The following is a 24,890-nucleotide window of genomic DNA, read 5'->3' on the forward strand; positions in this document are numbered from 1 at the left end:
CACCCTCTCCTTGCTCCACACATCAGATCCTGAAAGTACTTTCTCTTCAAAGTCTGCAAGGTAAGGACTACCATGAAACCCTTTTTGCAGGAGAGGGACTGAGGCTTTGAAGGATGCAGGCATCTGCCCAAGGTTCCAGCTGGAACCAGGAATCTTGGTTACTCCATGTCAGAAAAACTTTGTGTAGCCCAAGTAAAGGAGGTTAATGAAAGGAAAGTGGGAGGGGCTCTGGCCAGGATAGCACTTTCCTCCATCTCTCTTTTTGTCAGACCTCATAGTTGGCCCTCTCTGCTTCTGCTCCATTTGCCTGTCTTTCTCTGCAGAGAGCATGTTGCTGAAAAAGGCTGCTACAGACTCTAAATATTAGGTTACTCACTTCAAGCTTTTACCAGCAATTATAGCTTCTGTGTCTCTTAGTTTGAAATATTGAGGGAAAATCTGCATGGTGCCTGGAAAGCTGGGGTAGGTTGAAAAATGTTCTTCCTCCTCAAAGGATATTTATCTCCTAATCCCTGGAACCTGTGAATGTTACCGTCTATGGAAAGAGGGTCTTTGCAGAAGTGATTAAGCTAAGGACTCTAAGATGGGGAGATTATCTTGGATTACCAGATGGGTCCTACTAGTAATCATATGTCTTTGTATCAGAGTGAGGCAAATATGAAGATGGAGGCAGAGATTGGGGTGATGCAGCCATAAGCCAGGGAATGCTTGCAGTCACCAGGAGCTGGAAGAGAGAAGGAACAGATTCTCCCCTGGAGCCTCTGAAGCGAGCACAGCTCTGCTATGCTTTGAATCAGTGATGCTGACTTCAGATCACTGGCATCAGGAACTGTGAGGATAAATTCCTGTTGTTTTAAGCCACCACATTTGTTACCATGGCTGCAGGGAACTAATACAGCAATAGGCCCATTCCTCCTGTACTAGGTGCCCCTCATTATCTAATCAGTTCTGTCCGGGGGGATGTTGGTAGGAGAATAGCCACTGAGGCCTGTCCCCTCATCAGTGGCTTTGGGAAAGGAGGTGATTGATCCTCAGAGAAAGGGCCAGGCTGGGGGACACCAGGCCTGCATCCCACTCCCCTGACACCTGTCTTCACTAAAGTGCAAAGGAAGTGTTGGGAAGCTCAGTGCAGCAGTCATGCCTGAGTGCAGCACCCAGCCTGGGGCTCTGTCCTTCACCACCCACAGGGAACGAATTCATAAACAGAGAAAGGAGGTAAGATTAGAAGATGCGTCTATCTGTTCCGCTAATTCAAACAAGTGTTTACTTAACACCCTTCTTTTAGCCAGGCGGTGGGATAAGTTCTTAGCACAGGCAGCAACCTATGTCCAGGGGGTAATAAGACCTGCGCATCTTGGACAGCAGGAACGAAAATAACAGGATCATTTAATCATTCATCGAGTCATTTATTTGACAGATGTTTGCTGTGGACATAGGTGTACCAGGCTAGGTGATGTTATAATCAAATATAGAAAGTCACTAACTTCATGGGTGAGAAAAATAAGTACAGATAAACGAGGAAAATAATCACAAATTGAGAAAGGGCTATGAAGGAAAGGAGTAAGGTTCTGAGAGACAAAGCAAAGTGTATGAGTTGATGGGAGATGATGGATGGTGCTGGCGGCAATCAGGGCTTGGACCAGGACTTATATTTGGGGGTATGGGGTCTGTGAGAAGTTTGAATGGAGAAGCTGAATAGGCACTCGGATTTAAACCTGGGTCTGGGGAAAAGTTTGGGTAGGAAATGGTTATTTAGAGCCGTGGAAACGAAGGGAGGCCCAGGAAAAAGAGCACAGAGGGCTCTATGCATAGAGAAGGACACGAACACTTGCACGTGTGAACAAGCAGTTTACAGAAACAACCTGTAAAGGGCCCAGAAGTTGCGTGGCGCCCGGCTTCCTCCTCCGGACTACATTTCCCAGAATGCCGTAGGAACCGCGCGAGACCGAGGTCGCTCCCAACAGCCTCCGGCGCCAGCGGCCCCGGATAATTATGGCGGCCCTCAGAGCGTCCGTGTTGCCTTGGAGCCTCCTGAAAGGTTCTCGAGGCGCGGAAAGGGTCTGTGTTCGGGTCCGGGCTCGGCCCCAGCCTGGCGCCCTGCTCCAGCCGCTGCCAGGGCCCTGCGGGGCGGGAATGCCATGCCGTCGGCTCGGCTCCGAGGCCGGTAAGTGACCTGCCCGAGGTCGGCTGGCGCGTCCTGGAGCCCCACGCGGAGCCCCACCTCCCCCCGCCCGCCCCGCGCCTCCAGCCGGGAGCGCTTACACCTGTTGGCTCGCTCTGTGTAACCGCAGGGCTTGTCGTTTCCAGCTTTAGCTCGTTCGTTTATCCACTTAACCAGCAGCTCTTTGCACGGGTTTTCCCCGAAGAACTCATGGCCCCTTGGGAAAGTGGCCGGGCATTGTGACCGGGCATTGTGACCGGGGGACGCACGTCAGACTGGGACTCAAACCAGGACGGGAGGGCAGGGAGTGGTTCCCGGAAAATGTTTAGTTCCTGGAATGGTTATGACCAAAGCTGAGACCTGGTTAACCGTACGAGGGAGAAAAGAAAGAAGCCTCGCAAGTAGCGGAAACAGCATAAGCAAAAGTCCAGCAATAAGACAGCACAGGTAGTTTGGGACCAGTTTCGGAGGTAGGAGTGATGAGAAGGGTTAGTTATGACTTTGGATCTAGGTTTAAAACAGTGGTTCCCACCCTTTTTTGGCCATGCCCCACCTGAGCATCTCTAAAATACGGATGCCTTCCCCCCACCCCGGGACATGTAATTCTTATTTAAAAAGTGAACTGCTATTCACATGGAGGAAGCCAGGAGGCTGTTACCTTTTCTAAACAAGCAGTGGTGCCTGTGCTAAAAGCATGGCATCCATGAAAGAGAAAACTAAAAGAACGAAAGGACAGTTGAAGTACTGAGGAAGAAATCACTAAGAAATTATTTTAAAAAATAATATGGAGCGATATGAAAAAATAGCAAAGTTTCAAAACGTATAATAGAGAACTGAAATGCATAAATATCTCACAATATATATTTATATACTGTATATGAGGCTCCTAGAACCATAAGAAATGCAAAAAATTCACTGTTAATAACTTATTTTCGAATTGCCCCCCTTAAAAACCAAATTGCCCCCCTGTGGGGTATGTGCCCCACGTTAGGAACCACTGCTTTATTTTTTTTTTTTTTTTTTTTTTTTTTTTTTTAAAAAAAATATATTTTATTGATTTTTCACAGAGAGGAAGGGAGAGAGATAGAGAGAGTTAGAAACATCGATCAGCTGCCTCTTGCACATCCCCCACCGGGGATGTGCCCGCAACCCAGGTACATGCCCTTGACCGGAATCGAACCCGGGACCTCTCAGTCCGCAGGCCGACGCTCTATCCACTGAGCCAAACCGGTTTCGGCAGGAACCACTGCTTTAAAAAGAGAAATCAGCGTTGTCGCTCAGGTTTCTAGCTTGAGCGGTTGAGTGGAGAGCGATGCTATTTATACCAAGACAAGGTTCATGGTAGGAGCAGCTTTTGAAGGGGGAGGTGAGGGAGAAACGGCGGTAGAGGAGGTGAAGATGGGAAAGGGGCAGAATTCTTTTACTGCTGCAGAGTCTTCAGGGTGTAAATGTACCACAGTTTTCTATCCACTGGTCTACTGATGGGCACTTGGGCTGTTTCCAGACCTTAGCTGTTGTAAATTGTGCTGCTGTGAACATAGGGGTGCATACTTTCTTTCGGGATCACGTGGTCAAATGGCAGTTCCATAGTTAATTTTTTGAGGACCCTCCACACTGTTTTCCATAGTGGCCGTAGCAGTTTACAATCCCACTAACGGTGCACAAGGGCTCCCTTTTCTCCACATCCTTGCCAGCGTTTGTTAATCTCTTGTCTTTTTGATGCTGGCCATTCTAACAGGTGTGAGGTGATAGCTCATTGTGGCTTTGATTTGCATTTCCCTGGTGATTAGTGACGTTGAGCATCTTTTCATGTACTATTGGTCATTTATATATCATATCCTCTTTGGAAAAATACCTATTTAGGTCCTTTGCCCATTTTTTTTTTATTGGATTTTTTTTGTATTTTGCTATTGAGTTGTATGAGTTCTTTATATATTTTGGATATTAACCCCATAACAAATATATGGTTTGCTAATATTTCGTAGACAACCTCATTTCGTAGGTTGTCTTTTTATCTTGTTAATTGATTCTTTTGCTGTGCAGAGCTATTTAGTTTGATTTTGTTCTATTTGTTTATTTTTTATTTTACTGCCTGTGCTTTAGGTGTCATTAAAAAAATCATTGCCAAGACCAATGTCAAGGAGCTTTTCTCCAACATTTTCTTCTTTAATGGTTTCTGGCCTTTTATTTAAGTCTTCAATCCATTTTGAGTTAATTTTTGTGAGTGGTATAAGATGGTCTAGTTTCACTCTTTTACATGTGATTATGCATTTTCTCAGCACTATTTATTGAAGAGACTGTTATTTCTCTATTGCGTATTCTTAGCTCCCTTGTCAAATGTTAGTTGACCAGGTACTAGTATGCTGGGCTTATTTCTGGGCTCTCGATTCTGATCCATTGGTCTATGTATCTGTTCATATGCTGGTAACATACTGGCTTGATTACTATAAAGGCCATATATGACAAACCTACAGCTAACATACTCAGTGGTGTATAGTATAGCTTGAAATTAGGAAGTGTGATGCCTCCCACTTTGTTTTCTCAAGATTGCTCTGGCTGTTCAGGGTCTTTTGTAGTTCTGTATAAATTTTAGGATTTTTCCTGTTTCTGTAAAAAAATGCAATTGGAATCTTTTCTTAAAAAAATAATTCTTTGTTGTTGACAGTATTGCATGTGTCCCTTTTTTACCCCCATTGACCCTCCCCCCAGCTTACCCTCACTCCACCCCGCCACCCCCCCCACCCCCCGCAATTGGAATCTTGAAGGGATTACATTGAATCTATAGATGGCTTTGGGTAGTATGGACATTTTAACAATATTAATTCTTTCAATCCATGAACACAGATACCTTTTCATTTGTGTCTTCCTCTATTTCTTTCCTCAGTTTTGTAGTTTTCAGCATTGAAAACTACAGAATTTTTGCAGAGGATATTGCCTTGTAGTTTTCACCTCCTTACTACTTTATTGCTTTTTGATGCTGTTATAAATGGGATCACTTTTAAGTTTCTTTTTCAGAAAATTTGTTAGTGTATAAAAATGCTATTGATTTTTAATATTAATTTTGTATTCTGCAACTTACTGAATTTGTTGATTAGATGTACCTTTTTTGGTGTATTTTCTATATGTATAGGATTTTTAATATATAAAATCATGTCATCTGCAAATAGAGACAATTTTACTTTTTCCTTTCCAGTTCTGTTTTTTTTTTTTTTTTCCTTTGCCTAATTGTTCTGGCTAGGACTTCCTGTACTGCAAAGATGAGGGTGGTACCCCTTTCTTGTTCTTGATCCTAGAGCAAAGGCCTTTAACCTTCCACCACTGAGTATGTTAGCTGTAGGTTTGTCATATACGGCCTTTATTATATTGATGTATGTTCCTGTTATACCTAATTTGTTAAGAGTTTTTTTAATCATGAATAGATGTTGAATTTTGTCACATGCATTTTCTGCATCTATTGAAGGGATCGTGTGATTTTTTCTTTCATTCTATTAATGTGATGTATCACATTGATGTATTTCATTGAGTATGCTGAACCGTCCTTGCACCCCAAGGATAAAACTCACGAGATCATGGTGAATGATCTTTTTAATGTGCAGCTGAAATCAATTTACTGTTATTTTATTGAGAATTTTTGCAGAGAATATTGCCCTGTAGTTTTCTGTTAGTGTTCTTTTCTGGCTTACTTATCAGAATAATGCTGGCTTCATAAAATGAGTTTGGAAATGTTCCCTCCTCTCCAATTTTGGGAAGAATTTGAAAAGGATTGGCGTTAATTCTTTAAATATCTGGTAAGATTCACCTGTGAAGACATCTGGTCCTGGACTTTTCATCGTTGGGAGAATTTTGACTACTGGTTCAATTTCCTTACTAGTAATTGATCTGTTCTGATTTTTTTTTTAATTTTTAAAATTAAAATGTCAATTACAGTTTACATTTAATATTATTTTACATTAGTTTCAGGTGTACACCATAGTACAGATTGGTAGTTACAAAATAGTCATGGGGATGCAAATGCATAGGAAATATAGTCAATAATTATGTATGGTGCTAGGTTGGTACTGGAATTATCGGGGGAACAGTTTGTAAAGTGTATGATTGTCTTTCTCATTTAATCTAGGATGTATATTTCTAAGAATTTTTTCATTTCTTTTAGGTTGTCCAGTTTGATGTGGGTTCTTTTTTTCCTTGGTTAGTGTAGCTAAAGGTTTGTCAATTTTGTTTATTTTTCCAAAAAATCAGTTGTTGTTTTGTTCATCTTTTCTATTGTTTAGATTGCATTTTAAAGAGTTTACTATGTATTCTTTGGAGAATGGTTTATAGTAGAGTCAGAAGGAGACAGGGAGACTGGTACGGAGGCTAAGGCAAGAGACGAGGATGGCTTTGACTAGGGTAGTGGCAGTGGAAATGGAGGATTAAAGAAAATTTATGAGGTATGATAGGCAGTATGTTCTGTGTCGGTGTCCTTTCTTGTAAAATGGGGATAATCATAGTATTTACGAGGTTGTTGTGAGGATTAAATGTGCTAAGTACTTAGCTCAGGAAGGCCTGGCCCATAGTAAATATCTAGCAAATGTTAGCTGTTATTACTGTTACTGCGGCGGCTTTAGGCAAGGCGTGAGTCAGGGATGACCATAAGGTATCTGGCTCACAGGACCTACTGGATGGTGGTAAGACAGGGAATGTAGGAAAGGCAGGTTTAAGACAGGAGTTTCAATAACATTGAAGTGCATGTGCAGTGTTCATTGGGTGTGTGGATGCAAGATGATCTCGGCTGGAGATTCAGATTGGAGAGTCTCCTGCATACAGAAGTAATAGGAGCCAGGAGATCATCACTGAGAATGAGAAGGGAGCGAAGAAGGATGTAGTTCAGAATCCTCAGGATTCCAGCATTTACGAGACCAGCAGAGGAAGAGGTGGCCGGGAAGGAATGACTTTTTTTTTTAAATGGAAGTGGAAATGGGGGTTAGGCAACGGGATAGGGAAACTGCCTGGGGCAGCACTGAGATCTGGGTCTCCTCTCCCGTCCAGGGCTCTTCCCTGACACCAGATGGCCTCTTCAGTGTCATGCCCAATCAGGCCTCTCTTTCCTAGCTGCAACCCCTCAGCCTACAATTTTCTTCCCTTTTTCCTTGGCCCTATTGAGGCCCTTGGGAAGCCATCTTTTGATCCCATCACACCCTGCATGCTCCCAGGCTATGTGGAATTCCTTCCTCAGTGGTCACACAACTCTCCGTGCCTCTCTAGTCTGTAGTCTTACACTGAGGAGCACCACAATCGATTGGAATTCATATAGGCTTGGTTTAAGGTCTGGCTCTATCACTTAATAGCTAGGTCTTTAGGCAGGCTCCAGTATCCTCATTTATGAAATTGGGATATCAATGCCTGTTTTGTGGGCTGCTATAAGCATTCCTGAAAATGTATGTAATTCTGGCATATAGGAGACAATCTATAAATGAAAGCAACTATTATTATTAATATCATTACATTCATTACTTTTTTCCTGTTGTTTCCTCCACTAGACTTTGAGTACCTTTTAAATGGCAGAAACTATATCTTCATCATTGTGAATATTCAGTAAATTTTAAATGAAGGAATGAATCAATAAATGGATATCATAAGTACTAGCATTATGTGTTGAGGTAGACATTGTGTGAATCATTTTTTATTTTTAACTTTTCTATTTAGAGGTCTTGCTTGCTTATCATTTCTTTCCATTTCTTATTTGCTAAAATCATTTTAACAGAATCTAGTAGCTCTGAGATCAAGAAACCTACATTTATGGATGAAGAAGTCCAAAGCATACTCACCAAGATGACAGGCTTGAATTTGCAGAAGACTTTTAAGCCAGCTATCCAAGAATTGAAGCCACCAACCTACAAGCTAATGACTCAGGAGCAGTTGGAAGAGGTACATGAATGCAGGAATATTGGTAGACTACCTTTCTTTAAAGGGCTAAGAGGTATTTAAAGACCTCTCCAGATGATACTTGTTCTTCCACAGGCACTACTGAGGGGGGAATTCTAGGCACAGAACTGAGAAAAGAAATATGAGCTGGCAGGGGGAGGATCAGGAAACATGGCCAAAAATTAGGCAGATTGGGGCATGTGGGTCAGGCATCTGGGTGTTCAAGCAGAGCCGCCCCTGCTCCAAAACCAGCCTGAGCATTCTTCCTTTGCCCTGCCTGCTCCAGCTTCCTTCCTGGAGAAGTAATTGTCGTGAACTGCTTTGAGGCTGAAACTTTGCTGTGATTATGAGATCCTTCTGAATAGCATCCTGCTCGGGCAGCAGGGTCCTCCTGGCATCCTGGGTATTTGTGGAGAAGGCTTCAATGTATGAATACATGAAGCACAATCGCTCTTCTTTCTAATTCAAAAGTAATTTATAATCATAGCAAAAATTCAAATATCCAATGGCATATCACACAAAGAGTGAAAGTTCCCCTTTCACCTCTGAGAGGTAACCATTAACAGGTAACAGTGGAGCAGTGCGGTCAGTGGTTAAGAGCGTGGACTCTGGGGTTGAGTTGTCTAGGTTCAAATCCCAGTGCTGCAACTTCCTAGCAGTTTGCTTACCATTTGTGTGCCTGTTTTCTTGCTCATAAAATGAGGTAACAATAGCACCGTAACGTAGTTGTGGGCCAGATACATTCAGAGTATTTGAACAATATCTGGCACATAGCAAGAGCCCAATAAAGGAGATGCTGTATCCTATTTCAAGTAGCTTTTGTGGCCTGGCTCTGCCTCAGCATTCCTTTGCTGTTCAGAGCAGTGGTCGCCAACCAGTGGACCACTGGTAGTCCGTGAGGTCCAAAAGGTTGGCGACCGCTGGTTTAGAGAATGGTTGAGCCTCTAGCTGGTTCTCTCAGCCATTCCACAGAGGCAGAGCCAGGGCCCCGGAGCCCACTCACTGATTCATGGCTCTGGCTTCTTCTCTTTGCAGTCCTTAGTGTTTTTGGTTAATGTCCGCTTTTGTCAGATGGTCCTTTGGTCTGTAGTCAAATGGCTTTCCTTAAGAAATATTTTACTTCATTAGGCTACAAGAAAGGCGGTTGAAGCAGCTAAAGTACGATTAAAAATGCCACCGGTTCTGGAAGAGCGTATGCCAATAAATGACGTGTTAGCTGAAGATAAGATTTTGGAAGGAACAGAAACAGCCAAATATGTGTTTACCGATATATCATACAGCATACCACACCGGGTGAGTATATGTCTCATAAAGAAATTATTTCTGTTTGAAATACTATGTGGAGATGGGACTGAAGGACAAGGGTCAACATCTTGTGACCCAGTTTGAATCTTCCAGACCAGAATTTCTGTGACTGGGGAGAACCTTCCGGAAGATACAGCTTAAGGAAGAAGAGGAATGCAGAGCAGTCCCACTCGTGTTACCATTCCCCTACAAATTCCGAACACAGTATATTCCAGGTTGACTGCGAGGAAGGAGACAGGTGTGCTGAGATAGAACCAGGGCAGAGTCTTCAAGGCAATGGGAGCAGGGAGATCCTTTCTGCCCAGGTTAGACTGGCTTCCTTAGCTGACGCTGTTTGAAAAGATGGAGTGTTTCTTTCTTTTAAGTACTTGATGACGCCAAAAACCCAGACTGCCCAAAGGATTTTCATTTTTCAGAATTCGCAGTAAGAATGGCATATTTCCCCAGTTATTCCCAGACAGCACCACTTCTGCTGTGGCTTTTATTCCTCCTCCTCTTCCCTCGACTGTCAATTCCAAAAGGAGACTCTGGTACTTATATCAGTTTTGTCTTTGAGCCTTTTCAAGTAAAGGGTAAAAAGAGTCATTTACAATTCAGCCCACAAAATGCAGTAGAGTATTACATAATGGGAGGGTTGGGAAAGGGCTACCCCATGTTAGCCTCTTTATCATACATGGTCATAGTTAGAAGACAGCATTTGAGCAGTGTCCATGTTTGTACGTGAACCACCATATACCTGATCTGTACACATCAGAGTTTCATTTTAATTATAATTTTTGCTTTGGGGTGCTTAATAAATATTTGCAGTGCTATGAAGACTAGTTTGTGGGAGCATTCTATAACCTGAAAGGGGAAAAGGAACTTGGAATTCAAATTACCAAAATAATTTTGAGGAATAATTGTTATTTTGATATCTATTTTTTTCTATTTCTAGTGCTTGATGAAAGTTTTAATTATCCTCAAAACATGTTCAGATACTCTTTACTGACTGAAAAGATGAGTCAGTACCATCTGGTTAATTTGATTAGATATGTATCAATTTTCTGCTATATAGTATGCAAAGCCCTGTGTAAGTCACTCTGGGTGTTGCAAAGAATTATGATCACATAAATCCCTGCCCTTTTCCAATATTAACAATGTCTGAGAAGTGTTAAGAATCTTGCACAGGATACACTGTCAGTTGAGTGGTACAGAGTGTAGTGGAATTCAGTGGAAGTGATCCCATGGTCTGGGACTTGGCAGTTGAAAGAGTGGAGAGACCAGAGGCAAGTGGACCCGTCAATTTGACACATCTTCGGGTTTGTTTTTATTCCCAGGACTTTCAACGTAGATCATAAAGTAGGAAAGTCTGTTTAAGTGAGACTTTGGCATAGGGAAAAATGAAACAATTTGAAAAGGTTTCATAGCACTTTTTTTCATCTGAAATGCATTTAGATGAATCTCAGATCAGAAATTTTTAGTTGAAGCATTTTATGTATTGGACTCACTTTAGCACCTGGTTGGCACTTAGTCATACTTTCATTTTAGATTTCTGATTGTCAGAGGCCCAGCAGTAATTAGTGAAGGAAGTATCAAATCTTAGCCAAGTCTTTGAGGTTTGAAATTATCATTTAAATATGCACATGATTGCATTTCATGTTTCCCAGGTGTACCTTACATTGCTGTTTGCAAATTATTCTCATAATGGTGTTTAGTGGGACCCTAGAACTGAAGATAAATCCTCATAAACTCATCCTTGATTATATTTTCTATTTCAGGAGCGTTTTATTGTCGTCAGAGAACCAAGTGGCACACTACGCAAAGCCTCTTGGGAAGAACGGGACCGGATGATACAAGTTTATTTCCCCAAGGAAGGTCGGAAAACTTTAACACCAATAATTTTCAAGGAAGAAAATCTTAAGGTAAGGTGACTTGGTTTCATAGTCAGTGGTGACGGATTCTTTGCTGAAACAGTTGACTCTGGTGCTCCTGGGCATTTTGCTTTGATAAACACATAAACATTTCCAATGATAACTCAACTAGGGTTATTTATCTTGTGGCTGGGATTTGAATGCAGATGTAACAGCCACAAAGCCTGTGTTATTTCTGGATACCTCTTGATGGGCACAGATGTCACCTGTATGTGGATGGGCATGCCTGTCATGGCATCAGTATAAGTGTTGAACTTTCATGTTCTTCTCGTCTAATTCTAACTCTGCTGTGTGGTTTTAGACCATGTACAGTCAAGACCGGCATGCTGATGTCCTTAATCTCTGCGTGGCCCAGTTTGAGCCAGATTCTGCTGACTATATCAAAGTGAGTATATTTTCTAATTTCTAAAGTATGAGCTTAAGTGTGGTTATGAGTAAGGTTTTTAATATAGCAAATGAATGAAGTTATAAGCTTTGATACAGGGGGAAGAGAAAGGAAATACCTGAACACCTGTCAAGGAAGGACCTGATGTTTAACAGATATTTTATCCTTACAATATCCTTGAGTTAAGGATGAGAAAATTTAAGTTTGAAGAGTTAAGGAGCCCGCCCTAGTAGGTTTGGCTCAGTAGATAGAGCGTCGGCCTGCGGACTGAAAGGTCCTGGGTTCGATTCCAGTAAGGGCACATGCCGGGTTGTGGGCTCAATCCCCTGTAGGGGGCGTGCAGGAGGCAGCCGATTAATGATTCCCTCTCATCATTGATGTTTCTTTCCTTTTTTTTTTTTTTTTGATGTTTCTATCTCTCTTTCTCCCTGCCTCTCTGAAATCAATAAAATATATATTTTTTAAAAAGTAGCTTGCTAAAAGTTGTACAGCTAGTGAGTGATGGCCAAAGTCTGTTCTTTTTTCAATTTATCATAAAGGAACAAAGTTACTTACTAAAATTTATCAAAATGCAGTGTGTTTAATCACTGAAGCACCTTTTATGTGTCAGGTAGTATTGTAGATAGTACAGATGATGACATCAGCTAGGATAGTGTGTATGTGTGTCAAAGCTTGCAGTCCAGAAAGGATTGTGGGGAAGGGTGCTACATAAGCATACAGATAATTTTCACCTTAGTCCAAGATGTTAGGTGCTAAGAGGTTACAAAGTGCTGTCGGGAAAGGCTTTATAGGTTTCTTAAAGAGGGGACATTGTGGTGGGTGGAGTTGGGTGAGGAGAGGTGTTTCAGGTAGAGGGTACAGTATAAACAGGCAGGAAACAATGTATGCCCGAGAAATGACCAGTCATCTGGTGTGGCTGTATACACAGTGTATATGTAGGGGGTGTTCAGGATTAGACTAGAGGGGTAGGTGGGGCCCTATCACAGGTGACCTTAGATGCTAGGCGGAGGAACCTGGACTTCAGTCAGCAGAAAGCATTTGAACATAGGAATGCCCTCATCAAAGTCTTCATTTTGGAAAATCAAGGACTCAAGGAATGTTAGTTAATAAGATGGATAATATATAGTAGTTGATGTGATAGGGTAGTTGACGAGATGGGGGGGAAGGAAGAGGAGTGAAAGAATATTCTTGATTTCTTTTCTCCCGCTAGTGACCAAGAAATAATGGTCCATTATTTCCAGTGGTTTCTCTATATGCGTGCTTCATAAATAGTGCGTGGCTGCTGAAAAGTAATTGATCTGGTTATAAATGGTTGGCACACTTGTTCCAGGCTGCCATTTGTGTCTGCAGTGGAGGGTTGGTCTAAATCATCTTTTGGTTAATAATAGTGGAGACAGATTAAGTAGACCTGATTTTACTGATACTTTCTTGGGCAGTACTCAGGCTAGTAAATGTATATCCAGTAATGCCACTCACTTCTTTTTATTTTTCTAAAAAAAACCCACATCTTATGTGGACAGGTTCATCATCAGACCTATGAAGATATAGATAAACATGGAAAATATGACCTTTTACGTTCAACAAGACATTTTGGTGGAATGGCTTGGTATTTTGTAAATAAGAAAAAGATTGATGGTTTACTGATTGACCAGATTCAGAGAGATTTGTAAGTATGATCTTAATTCCTAAGTAAATTCTTATTACCATTAAAGTGAATCTGTATTTAAGCTGTTATTTTTCCAGTGATAAGTGTACTGTCCAGTGACAAATAGCTTTCACTTACCTGTTTATTTATGGGTTTGTTCTTCCAGCACAACCCAGTTTTCTGGGTTTGCTTCTGTGTTGTGTAAACAGAGCTAGATTCTTTGAAAAAGTGAGTGGCTGTGATCTGTTCTGTGTGCCCTGGATATTGACTGATAGCCGGCATCCCCGATGCTCGGGGGTCTGGGGGGAAGAGGGCCGGTGTGCTTGTTTTCTGGTAGGACTCCTCTTAGGGCTTTTCAGTAAAAGTCATCACTTAATTTATGGAAATACTCTTATTTTTTTATATCTATTGCTTTTGTAAGATTAAGGCATTGAAAAGGTTGTATTTTTCAAAGTCGCATGAAATGAATGTCTGTTCTATTTTAGCATGTAGCCTTCTTAGCTGAAATAATAGTGTACTTCATAACTTGTGGTAGAATTGGAGAGAAATTTTTTTTGGGATATGTTTCTGTTGATTGGGTTAGAAAGGCCAAAATAACAAGGAAAAGAAACCAGCATGGCTGTACTAAGAAAGTCAACTTTCCACAAAAAGCCCTTGCTGAACTCAGAAGGTGGTTTATTGCTACCTTCAGACTAAGGCGTGTAATCTGAACCATTGGTACGAAGGTAAAGCATTTGTAGTTAGAAGGTGCCATAGGCATTGTCTAAGAAGTGCAGTCCATATTTGAAGTCAGCATCATTTCTCATAGAAACAGCATTCCTAACTGGAGGTGATGTCCAGCCAGCGCACTTCAGCATGTGTCGTGCAAATCCAGTGTAGACTATACACACCTTCATCCCACATAAGCAGAGGCCTGGCTGGTGGTCATGAGGATGCTTCAAGTGAACTGCCTTTAGGAGCATTAGCTTTGGCATCACCTGTGAATGAATTTTCTTAGTTTCTGAAATGTAATCATTCTGAAAGTATGTTACTACAGAAACAGTATAACTTTTTTTTATAAGACATTAGAGCAACACAGAAATGCCTTTGAAAATTAACATTTTTTGTCAAGGTGGACTAATATGTGATATAGTGATATCATTATGACATCTGGGGCAGTTTATTTGCATATGGGGAAGGAGTTTTGTGTACTGAGTTGACCTTTCCTACTCTGCATAAGTAAAACTTCTGTGGGATTCTGAACAGCTTGCTGCAATTCCCAGGTGAGCCAGTAGAGGGTGCCTGCCCTCACTGAATGGAGCCCAGGCCAGAATTTGGAATCTGCAAACATTTCTGAGGACATGCTGATTTTTAGAGAAAGAGAAACATTGATCACTTGCCTCCTGTACATGCCCTGACTGGGAATTGAGCTCATGACCTTTTGGTGTGTCCAATGCGCTGAGCCACCTGGCCAGGGCCCATTGTTAGTTTTGAATTGAGAGTCTTTTAAAATCTTTTTGAACATGTACACTATTTTTTTAAATTTCAAATATGGGCTGTGTGTGAAGCTAAATTATTCTGTGGCACATAGGAATTATACTTTAGCATGAATGTAACGAAGCCCTGAACATGATTCTGCTATACAAAAACTAGTTAAACGTGATTCTAACATATACAAAGCTCTAAAGGGAATTAAGTTTATATTTTGAGGAAATATTTTGTTGTCATATTTATTGAACTTTGTTAGACTATAACAAGCAGAATTGATTTATAATGAACATTTCTGAATGTTTTTCCCCTGGAAAATTTTACTATATGAGCAGGTCTGGTTTCTCAGTTCCCCCAAAGGACAGCTTTTAGGGTGATGGACCTTGGGATAAGCCCTGAGCATTTCTCTCCGGCTTAAGGAATTCCTTACCTGCTCCTAAGTCACCCCACCCTCTACCCCCCAGCTCAGGTAATAGGAAAGCAGGATCACTGCATTAGGGTGTCCTCACTCCACCCCAACCAGAAGCCAGTACACAGCAGAGCCTCAAAGCACAAGCATATTAGAAGAGTTATTTTTAAATATCCGCTTGGCTTTGAGGTGGCAAACAGGAGGAAGTTGCTGACTATGTGAGAAGCTAGTGACTGTTTGGTGAAGCATAGGGAAGTTTTAATGTTGATGAAAATTTAACTACAATCCTGAATTCTTGTTCTGGCTTTCCCTTCATCTGATGTGCATAATTTCAAATTTGCTTCACTAGGATGCTAATTTTTAATGGGTTCCTGTGAGTCTTTCCTTGGATTCCTAGGAGGCTTCTAATAGAGGCATTTATCTATTAGTTGAGTCTCAATGAAAATTTTGTTAGTAGGAGATGTCACCGCTAATACTTACAGGCAGTGGCTTTGAGCATCCCTTACCACCAGCCTCTGGCTCATGTGGGGTCAAGGTATATTCCAAACCCTCTGAGTTGGATTACATCATCTGCAGGTGAAGGGGGCTGGCCTAGGAATCATCTACCATTGCAGTGTTGTTTCTATGAAAAATGAGGCTGCTTCCAAGAATACAGCCACTTTTAGAATACATTCACTTTATAAATTGGGAACTGCCTATAGAGACTCCTGCCCTACCTACTGCAGAATTGATATGAACCTTAAATTAGCTAATTTCCCTGAAAATGCCTTTGAAAATATAAAACTGAAGGATTAAAAAAAAAATTTCTGGCCCAAGGGAAACTTGACATGTAATTTAGTTTTAAGTAGGCACACCCTTCTATAGGACTGGGCAAACGGAGAAAAAGAGTAAACCCTTTCTCTCTAGAGTCGATGATGCCACCAGCTTGGTCCAGCTGTACCACATCCTCCATCCAGATGGCCAGTCAGCTCAAGAGGCCAAGGAGCAGGCTGCTGAGGGATTACATTTAATTAAGGTAAAGGGACTTTTCCACACACACTGTTGTGTGGTAACTAAGTTGGGAAGAATCCTAAAGTATGTCATATGTAATGGTAACTAACCAGGTCTGTGGTCTGGAAATAGTGATTAGAGCCCCCGTATTTCTTCAGCCTGGACACTAGAAACACTGATGGGCTGGGGAAGTTACAGCTGGTATTGGAGAAGTACTGTCATCTGATGAAATCACCAGCGGGGCCTGGTGGTCCATGTCCCCAGTGCATGGGCCACCTTCTTATTCAGGTGTCCAGAAGGGGAGATGGTGGTGCTTGTATGTACCAAGCCTTAGTTGCATTATTGTTTTGAACTGCAGATGTCTCAAACCATGGGCTTACACATGTTCCTCTGTAAAATGTTGAGTTGATAAAATTTTTTAGGAAGGGGCAATCATTGTGTAATTTTCATCTCTTCTAATGCTCAGAATAGACATTGTTTTGTGGCTCTGGTTTCTATCCCAACATTATCTATGCATTTGCAAAGTAGTTATACAGCTTATTACTAAGACTAAATGAGCAGTCTAAGAGGAGCAGAGAGAGACTGCAGTACAAGCAAGATGCTTTTGTAGAAACATTCTCTAATCTTCTGATTTCTCTTGAAAAAAATTTTCTGACCCAAGGGAAACTTGAACATAATGGTTTTCATTTTATCTAGCAGAAGGGGCAATGTCAGGTTTTCTGAAAGAGGGCAGCCGTAGTAGGGCACTTCTGGTGTTTAGAATTAGTATTGCTTGAACTGTGCTGGATACTGTTTTTTCTGTCTCTGCAGTATGCTTATTGCTTTATAATCAGGAAAAAAATTGTGAAACTTGGAAGGCTTTTTAAACTGGTGCTCTGCTACTACAGAAATGTGTCAAAACTAGTATAAAGTTAAAAACTTTTTTTTTTCCATTCAAACAGGTTTTTGCAAAAACAGAAGCACAGAACGGAGCATATATAGAATTAACACTACAAGCTTATCAAGAAGCTTCCATTAGCCAATCTGTAGCTTCCTGAAAATATTTTTCAAATAAATTTCATTTTGCAAAACACTAACTAGATTTCTGTTAATATCGATTGAGCTGAGTGTTTAAAATTGTCAAGGTACTTACGATTTGGAGTTCCAAATAGTGGCCCTACCACAAAGAAAAACTTGTTACCCCACAAGGGATATTGGAGAAGTGATGTTAGTTTCCCTAATCACATAAGGTAAGTGCAGTATAAGAAAAAAGTACCATGCCTTCTGGTTTTAGACCTGGATTTCCAGAAACAAACAGCTACAAGACAAAATCAGAGCAAGGCAGAAGAGCCCAAGCAACACAAGACTGACTGAGGGGAGTGACGCAGTGAGATTAAGGAAATGTGGTTGATGGTATGTGAAATACGACTTAGTGACGCAAAGAGAATGTGGGCTGATCTGGTTGGTGAGGAGTAGTTTTGGCCCAGCCTTCTAAAGTAGATGCTATTTTCTTAATTAGAAAGGAAACTTGAAGAGTTTTCATTAACTCAAAAAGATTTTATGAGATATGGTCTAATGACAGTATGAAAAAAATCAAAGTCCATGTCTATTTTAGTAGACAAGGAAACACACAGTGATGTAGATGCCACACAAACTTCCTAAGACCAGGAGGGCACAGCACAGTGTTTACATACAATTTAAGGAGAGTCCCAGAGCACTGCGGTCAGGGCAACAATTAATACCTGTCCATAATAATCTGTTTAGTCGTATAAATGGGAAACGTTACATTCAATCATCCAAAATCTCTTCATCCAGGTTGATATCTGTTGTGTCAATATCTTCTAAATCCAAATTATCCAAATCTTCTAGTTCGAGTAAACTCTACAAAGAAAGAGTGAGTCATATAGTACTGTGTTAAAGAAAAGTTAGCTCTGATGTATGATCCAAAGAGAACTAAAATAATACAGGCACACCTCAGTGCTACTGTGGGTTCAATTCCAGACTACCACAATAAAACAAGTCACATCAATTTTATCTCCCAGTGCATATTACAGTTATGTTTACGTTATACTGTAGTCTATTAACACATTGTGGATGGGTCATGAGAATTCTTTAAAAAGGTATTAGCTTGTAAGAACATGTAATAAATACCCATTGCATTTTGAAGTTACTTGATTTTGAAGTGTGCCTTTAACATTTATGTAAACCGGTTTTTGTACCCGTTCAATAGAAACATATCTGACCACTGGGTAAAGCTAGCAATAAAACTCCTGGTCCGCAATGTGTTGAGTTTGCAATAGTACTATGTCTAAAAATGTATGTACCTTAAAGAATTTACTACTAAAAAATGCTAACCATCATCTGAGCCTTCAGTGAGTTGTAATCTTTTTGCTAGGGGGCTTGCCTTCAATTTTTAAAAAATGCAGTAATTGTGAAGAGCAATAAAATGAGGCATGCCTGTAGTCTGTCAAAAAGGGTCCCTTCCCATTTCCAAGCCCCTGCTCGGAAACTGGTCCCATCACTTAAAATGGGAAGTTTGGGTTTGGGGATCATACCTTTTCTTCTTTGTTGGCTGTGTGGGAGTCTATGATAACTGGAGTAGGAGAAGCAGGTTTCCCATCAAGTTCCTGAAAGCCCAAGTGGAGATACATATAAAAATAGTAATTTGTTCAGGAATTCAAAGATTTCCCCCAAGGATTAGGAAGTGGGAGATAGTACTTATTCAACAAATCTCAAACAGATTATTTCATGTAGCATTCTACTGACCTGTTGAGCTGCAGATCTTGAGGGCTGAAAGCCTTTTGACTCTTCCATGACATTTCTTTCTTCATTTGGCTATCAGAGAATAAAGTAATAATAAAATGAAATATCTTGAAGTTGTGATTCATCTATGAAGTTGGCTTAAATCTCAGACATTAGCTCTTATTCCAACAATAACAGGCAGTGCAGTTCAAAACCTTGTGTCGTGAGTGCGCACTCACCCTGCAGTCACAACAGATGAGGCCTGGCACCCTGACCACTCACCGTGACAAGTGGGTATTGCTTAGCTGGCAACAGGTCAGCATGTGTTTCCTTCACCCATTCTTCCACAACAAAGGCTTCTTTTAATCCAGGAAAAAGGTTCTCATACTCTGTTGGATCAGCAAGGGATTCCGCTGCTTTCTGGTTGACTTTTGAGAGATTTTCTCTCCAGAGTTTAACCACCCTAATATAGATATCATGGAACCAAAGGGAGACTAAGTATGTGGGCTGTTTTTATTTGAAACATTTCTTCCTAAAATTAAAAGTCTGTACCTTGAAACCTGACTGGGTAAGTAAGTCCGGGCCAGAAAAGCAGCTTCTGGCAGTCGTCCAGTCCTGATCAAGAGCTCTAGGCAAGCATCGAGCCTGAAGATGGAAAAGGAGAGGCACTGTTACTAAGAAGAAACACGGTAACCCTGGCATTTCACACTTAAAGAAGCATGGGCCTAGTGTTTGAAAGTCAGCATTCCCTCCCCTACTCCCACACACACTCCTCGTTGTTGTGTCACTGAGCCATTTAACCTGTCATCACCTGTGTGTTCCACAATCCGTGGACTCCAGGAGTTGTGATGAGTGAGAGCGCTTTTGTGACCATTTTCCATCTCAACTTTTAACAACAACTAAGGAGAATCGAAAAGGGCTTTTTCAAGACACGTTAAGGTAGTTGAGATGAGCACCTTTTAAAGGCTTCAGGAGATAGAGTGAGGAGGGTGTCTCCAATATGGGCTGTGCTGGACAGTCCAGTGGGAAAATACCCAATGTCTAGTTTTTTTCTTTAATTTCGTTTTTTTCTTAAGTTTGATAAATGTGTTTTAGAATTCAAATTCTTTGGATTTTAGAAAAGTAATACAGTACATATACTATACATTACCTAATATCAGTATCAAAAATCATAATATTCTGCAATAACAAATACTAAATTCTATAAAAGTAACTAATAGTATTTCAGAGTTAAGGTCATGTTTTGAAATCAAATAAGTTATAAAAACCGTTTTCAGAATATTTTTGGATCTGAATTATGGGTAAAGAAGAGTGGACCTATTACAGGTATATAAATTTATAAATAGTTTCTATTTTAAACACAAATATTAAAAATATACAATAAATATATAATGGGGGGAGGGGGTGCACACTGAGAGGTTTTATGTTAGTGTGGGGTTTAAAACGTTAGTATGTAGGCCATAGCCGGTTTGGCTCAGTGGATAGAGTGTTGGCCTGCAGACTGAAGGGTCTGCATTCAGCTCTGGTCAAGGGCACATACCTCGGTTGCAGGCTGGATTGCTGACCCTAGGTGGGGCACATGCGGGAGGCAACCAATCAATGTGTCTCTCACATCGATGATACTCTCTGTCTCTCCCTCTCGCTTCCACTCTCTCAAAAAAAAAAAAAAAATGGAAAAAATATCGTGTGAGGATTAACAACAACAAAAGTTAGCATATAAGACAAGGTTAATGAACATTTGTGTTTTATTTCATAACATGGTCAACTAGTGTGGAAATTATTTGGTCTGCACTAACTGCCAGACTTAACGTGACATTTTTATGCTTTACAGTTGGACTCAAATCTAACTGCTATCTTCATCTTTTATTGCCATGAACAGATCAGAATTATCCAATTTGGGTAAAATCATCTGCCATTCAGGTACTAACTGGAACAACACAAGTAACCTCCTGCCAGTAAGTGGTAGGGCTGCTGAGGAATTTCTCCTAATTGAGCCTTCCTGAATAGCTCATTTTCCTCAAACATTTAGACCAAGTGTGCTAAGAGCATCCTTCGCTGAAGGTGAGTGCCACCAGGTAGCACTGTCCTCCTGACTGCCACCACTAGCAACACTATCTGGCCAGGCATCAGCTCTCTGTAGGGTTCATTCTTCACAAACCGCTCCAGAGTGCTTTTAATTACTCTACTTTCAGACCCTGGGTTAATACTTACTTGCCCTGTAAGAAGTAACTCATGAATGCCACATTATTCTTGCCATCTCTCTCCGCACCCTCTGCTAGCTTGTTCACCATACTAGCATTTCCAGAGGCGGTGGCCAACAGCAACAGACCCCCATAATCCTGTGCGTGGTGCAGGCACTCCTGGGCGAGGCCAAACTGACATTTACTGATGGCAAGCTCAGCAAGTTGTTTCCACTTCTGTTCCGACTGTAAGAAAGTTTCCATGTTAAATTATCTTTGGAAATAAACATTTGAATTTCCAACATCAACATTATTCTATTAACCTGAACAATTCTGTGCTGACAATGGGAGATCACAGGGTGGGGCAAAAGTAGGTTTATAGGAATTCATATGGAAAATACAATACAAAATAATACAAGAATAAACTTTCATGTACTCAACTGTAAACCTTTTGCCTCACTATATTGAGCTGTGCTTATTAAACTGGTTCTATCAATCAAAATAAAATGAAATGACAAAATGTATAATGAGGAAATGGAAATTATTCACATACAAAATTAAAACAAATCAATTTTAATGATACATGAATAATTAACCCATTATATTTTTATTTTGTAATTGCAGTGAAAATAAACCACCTAATAGAAGTTTTAAGGTAATTAGATTACAATTTTAATGAGTGATTTAATACCATTTTTTGAAAGATTACAAAATTATTTATGTCCGTAAATATTTAATAATATTGTCATTTGTAGCTTCTCAAAAAACAAATAAAGTACACAGTTGGGTGATATTAATGTAACTAAAGAATTTACCAGTAAATGCTAGACTTAAACCACAACTAGAAGCCCTCAACTTGCAAAGATTCATAAAATGTCACTAAACTATCAAAATATCAGAACCCTTCTTTAAAACCAACATCTTTCTCACTAGTTTGGGATACTGGCAAATTACTGCTACACCTGCACTCTTAAAGTTCTCAGACTAGTTTACCTACTATCTTACATCTTTCCTTCTCTTCCAAAACAGATCTGTAAAGACTTTCAAGTGTTTTCGTATCTTAAATTAGAATGCTAAGAATATCGCCAATATAATGCATGAAACTTATGCAAAGATTAACATAATATATTCTTAAACAAGACCAAAGAGACAATAACCTCAGCAAAATGGGTCTGATTTGCAATTTATACTAAACACACAGACATACTGACCTATCCGTTATTAGTACATACCTCTGCTTCCACTGCTAACTGGTATGCAATTTTTAGTTCTCCAAGCTGAAGAGCAAGTTCAAAGCGATGCTCAGGATCTGTGGATACGGTAAGAGCTTGTTGCTTGAAGCCCTAAACAGATTAAAAACCGTGTGTGTGATCTGTATGTAAACACATGCATTCAGCAAATCATCCACTTCCTTTTCAAACTAAAATAGATATCCCTGCTGACACAGAAAGCCCATTTGAATCAAAAGTAACAGGAAAAAAATGAAGGAATCATTAACTGATAAGAACCCCAGCAGAGAAAATTCAGTCACACAATGCCTACTGTTCTCTCAGCAGTGGAAGCTGACAGATGCTAGATAAACTCGAGTAAAACAACATAAAATCAAATGCAAAAGTAAACAGAGTGTCAAAAAGAAATGGATTTCAGGAAGTTGAAAGAACAAGAGTCATTTTTAAAAAAGGCAGACAGTGGGGTAGACCTAGGTGTTTATAATCTCACTAAACTGGGTCTTAGAGGTCATCTAGACCAGTCCCTCAAAGAAAAAAGTAAAAGGTAAAACCTTCCTATTTTCTAACACCTGCAGGTCACTTAGCAAACATTTGCTTCCAGCTCCTGACATTGTCATTACTTATGCTTTTAGTGTCGGTCTCATGTCCAGCGTATTCATCAGCAAGTATCCCTTCCCCTGCTCCACTCCTGTCACCAGAAACAGGTGTTTAAACCAACTATTGTAATTTCTAAATTAGCTTCTCTCCCAAGACAAACAGTACTGGAGAGGTCTGTCTTATGGGCAAGTTCTTCAGCTCTAGAGAAGTGGTGTGTTAGACAAAAGCTCCGACTTCATCGGACTGAGGGAGAATGCTCAGTTACGAGGTGGTCAGCGCCGAGGAACTGGAGAGCTTTCAGAGTTGTTTGGCTGATCTTCAGAATGGCTGTACCGTCCTGTTTAAAATGTTTAACTCCTCAGACTATACAAGCTCTTCGTCCATGAGTAGAGAGTAAACAAGCATCCTGGAAAATGTGCGGTACTCTCTTCTTCCCTAGCACTAATGTAGACAATATAAAGTCTAAGAGAGGAGGATGGAAGATCTATGGAACTAGTCAGGTAAAGCAAGGACAAAGCAGTGAAATCAGGTGGATTAAATACCCTCTGTTTTCCTCCAAATCCCCACTGAAATGGCATTAAAGGGATTCTTTTTTTAAAGGCATAAGCTCCCAACAACACATACAAAGGCAGAGGAGACAGTTGCAAAATGTTGGAAGCTGGAAAGCTGGTGGAGGGGTATAAAGATTCAGCTGAAACACTAGAGAAAATCCTCAATCAGGAGTGAACACAGCATAGAAAAGCACCCAATTTACACCCCAGAACCCCCAAAGGTGTCTCGTGAAGGGCAGTGCTAAAACAAAACTGCCTGGAAGGTCACATAAGAAGCAGTTAGATATCCCAGGTCCCCACTGCTCTCCCTCACACCCTTTGACACACACACAAAACACGAGGTTTATTCTTTGGAAAGGATCTCATCTGAGAGATACCCTGCGCACCTGGAGGAAAGAATCTTGAGTATCAAAAGGGAACAGGTTATGAAAATGGATGTGGAGACTAAATACTGAGACACTAAACTGTTTTCTACTTAACCCCCGGCATGGTGGTTGGGGAGCTTTTCTGTAAACTATAACCAGCCTAAGGGGTATGACCTAAAAATACTAAAATCACTAAAATGTCAGTGAGGGCTACATGTCAGAGTGCCTGGCACAAAGCTAAGTGCTCATTAAATGAATAAATGAGTCATTAAATTCACTAGATGAAGATACTGACATTGAGGTTCCCCAATCAAATGGCCCAGCCACATCACATGTGAGTTCATACCCAATAAGCCCACCCACAAACTCAGACCTTTTGATCTGCTTCTTACACCTCTACTCTTAAATTAGTGCCCAAGGATCACCAGACACCTGAGGAAAGTCCCTAACGAGATCAAAATGAACCAACAGTAACTTAACATGTAGGGAACCTACCATGTAGGGCAAAAGAAAACTTCAAAACTACAACAAAGAGAAACTACCATATCCTCAGAGAGCGAAGAGAAACTTTACCCATAAACAAGATTTTAAAAGTCCACAAATAACAAAATGAAAAAACCAGTTCAGGAAATCCAACACTTGAATAACAATTCCACAAAGAGAAACTATAAAACAAAGGAAATCATCAGAGAAATGATTTTTAAAACTCAAAAATGAAAAGGATGATTCTTCATCTAGAGTGGGAAGTCGTAAGAAATGTCTTAAAACTCCAGTTAAAAAAGTTCATCTAATATTCAGCAAAATGAATAATAATTGACCCCTTTCAAGGCCCACCATCATGATATCTAGAACAATAGGGACAAGATCCAAAAAAAGCTTCCAGGGAGAAAACACAGATCAGGTATCAAGAATCAGGGATATAAGTGGCTTTAGACTTTAATAATAACTAGAAGTTAGAAAGCAATAGAACAATATCTTTGATTCTGAGAGAAAACTACCCCAACCTTGAATTCTATATCCAGTGAAGTGGTCAATTATGGTATAGGGTAGAACAATGGCACTTTCAAGCAG

The 24,890-nt window shown here is 40.5% G+C and overlaps 2 protein-coding genes across 2 annotated transcripts in view; one reads left to right on the forward strand and one right to left on the reverse strand.

The window, feature by feature from the left end:
* The first annotated feature begins 1,988 nt into the window (after window positions 1-1,988).
* MRPS22 (mitochondrial ribosomal protein S22) lies at window positions 1,989-17,252 on the forward strand. Its single transcript, XM_070433504.1, has 8 exons — window positions 1,989-2,164; window positions 7,905-8,068; window positions 9,194-9,358; window positions 11,128-11,271; window positions 11,582-11,665; window positions 13,186-13,331; window positions 16,093-16,201; window positions 17,118-17,252. Exons 1-8 carry the CDS (start codon window positions 1,993-1,995, stop codon window positions 17,211-17,213), a joined length of 1,080 nt encoding a protein of 359 aa, XP_070289605.1. The 5' UTR covers window positions 1,989-1,992; the 3' UTR covers window positions 17,214-17,252.
* A 439-nt stretch (window positions 17,253-17,691) lies between these two features.
* Window positions 17,692-24,890, reverse strand: part of COPB2 (COPI coat complex subunit beta 2) — a 36,003-nt gene continuing 28,804 nt past the window's right edge. The window contains exons 16-22 of the mRNA XM_070433503.1: window positions 22,310-22,420; window positions 21,109-21,323; window positions 19,450-19,542; window positions 19,180-19,360; window positions 18,922-18,990; window positions 18,711-18,782; window positions 17,692-18,036 (exon numbers count right to left, since the gene is read on the reverse strand). Coding sequence (XP_070289604.1) covers window positions 17,944-18,036; window positions 18,711-18,782; window positions 18,922-18,990; window positions 19,180-19,360; window positions 19,450-19,542; window positions 21,109-21,323; window positions 22,310-22,420 — 834 coding nt within the window. The 3' untranslated portion in view covers window positions 17,692-17,943. The remainder of the gene's footprint in view (window positions 18,037-18,710; window positions 18,783-18,921; window positions 18,991-19,179; window positions 19,361-19,449; window positions 19,543-21,108; window positions 21,324-22,309; window positions 22,421-24,890) is intronic.

The sequence above is a fragment of the Myotis yumanensis genome, unplaced genomic scaffold (genome assembly GCF_028538775.1).
Source record: "Myotis yumanensis isolate MYYU_CA2020_CCGP unplaced genomic scaffold, mMyoYum1.0.hap1 SCAF_14, whole genome shotgun sequence".
NCBI lineage: Eukaryota > Metazoa > Chordata > Mammalia > Chiroptera > Vespertilionidae > Myotis > Myotis yumanensis.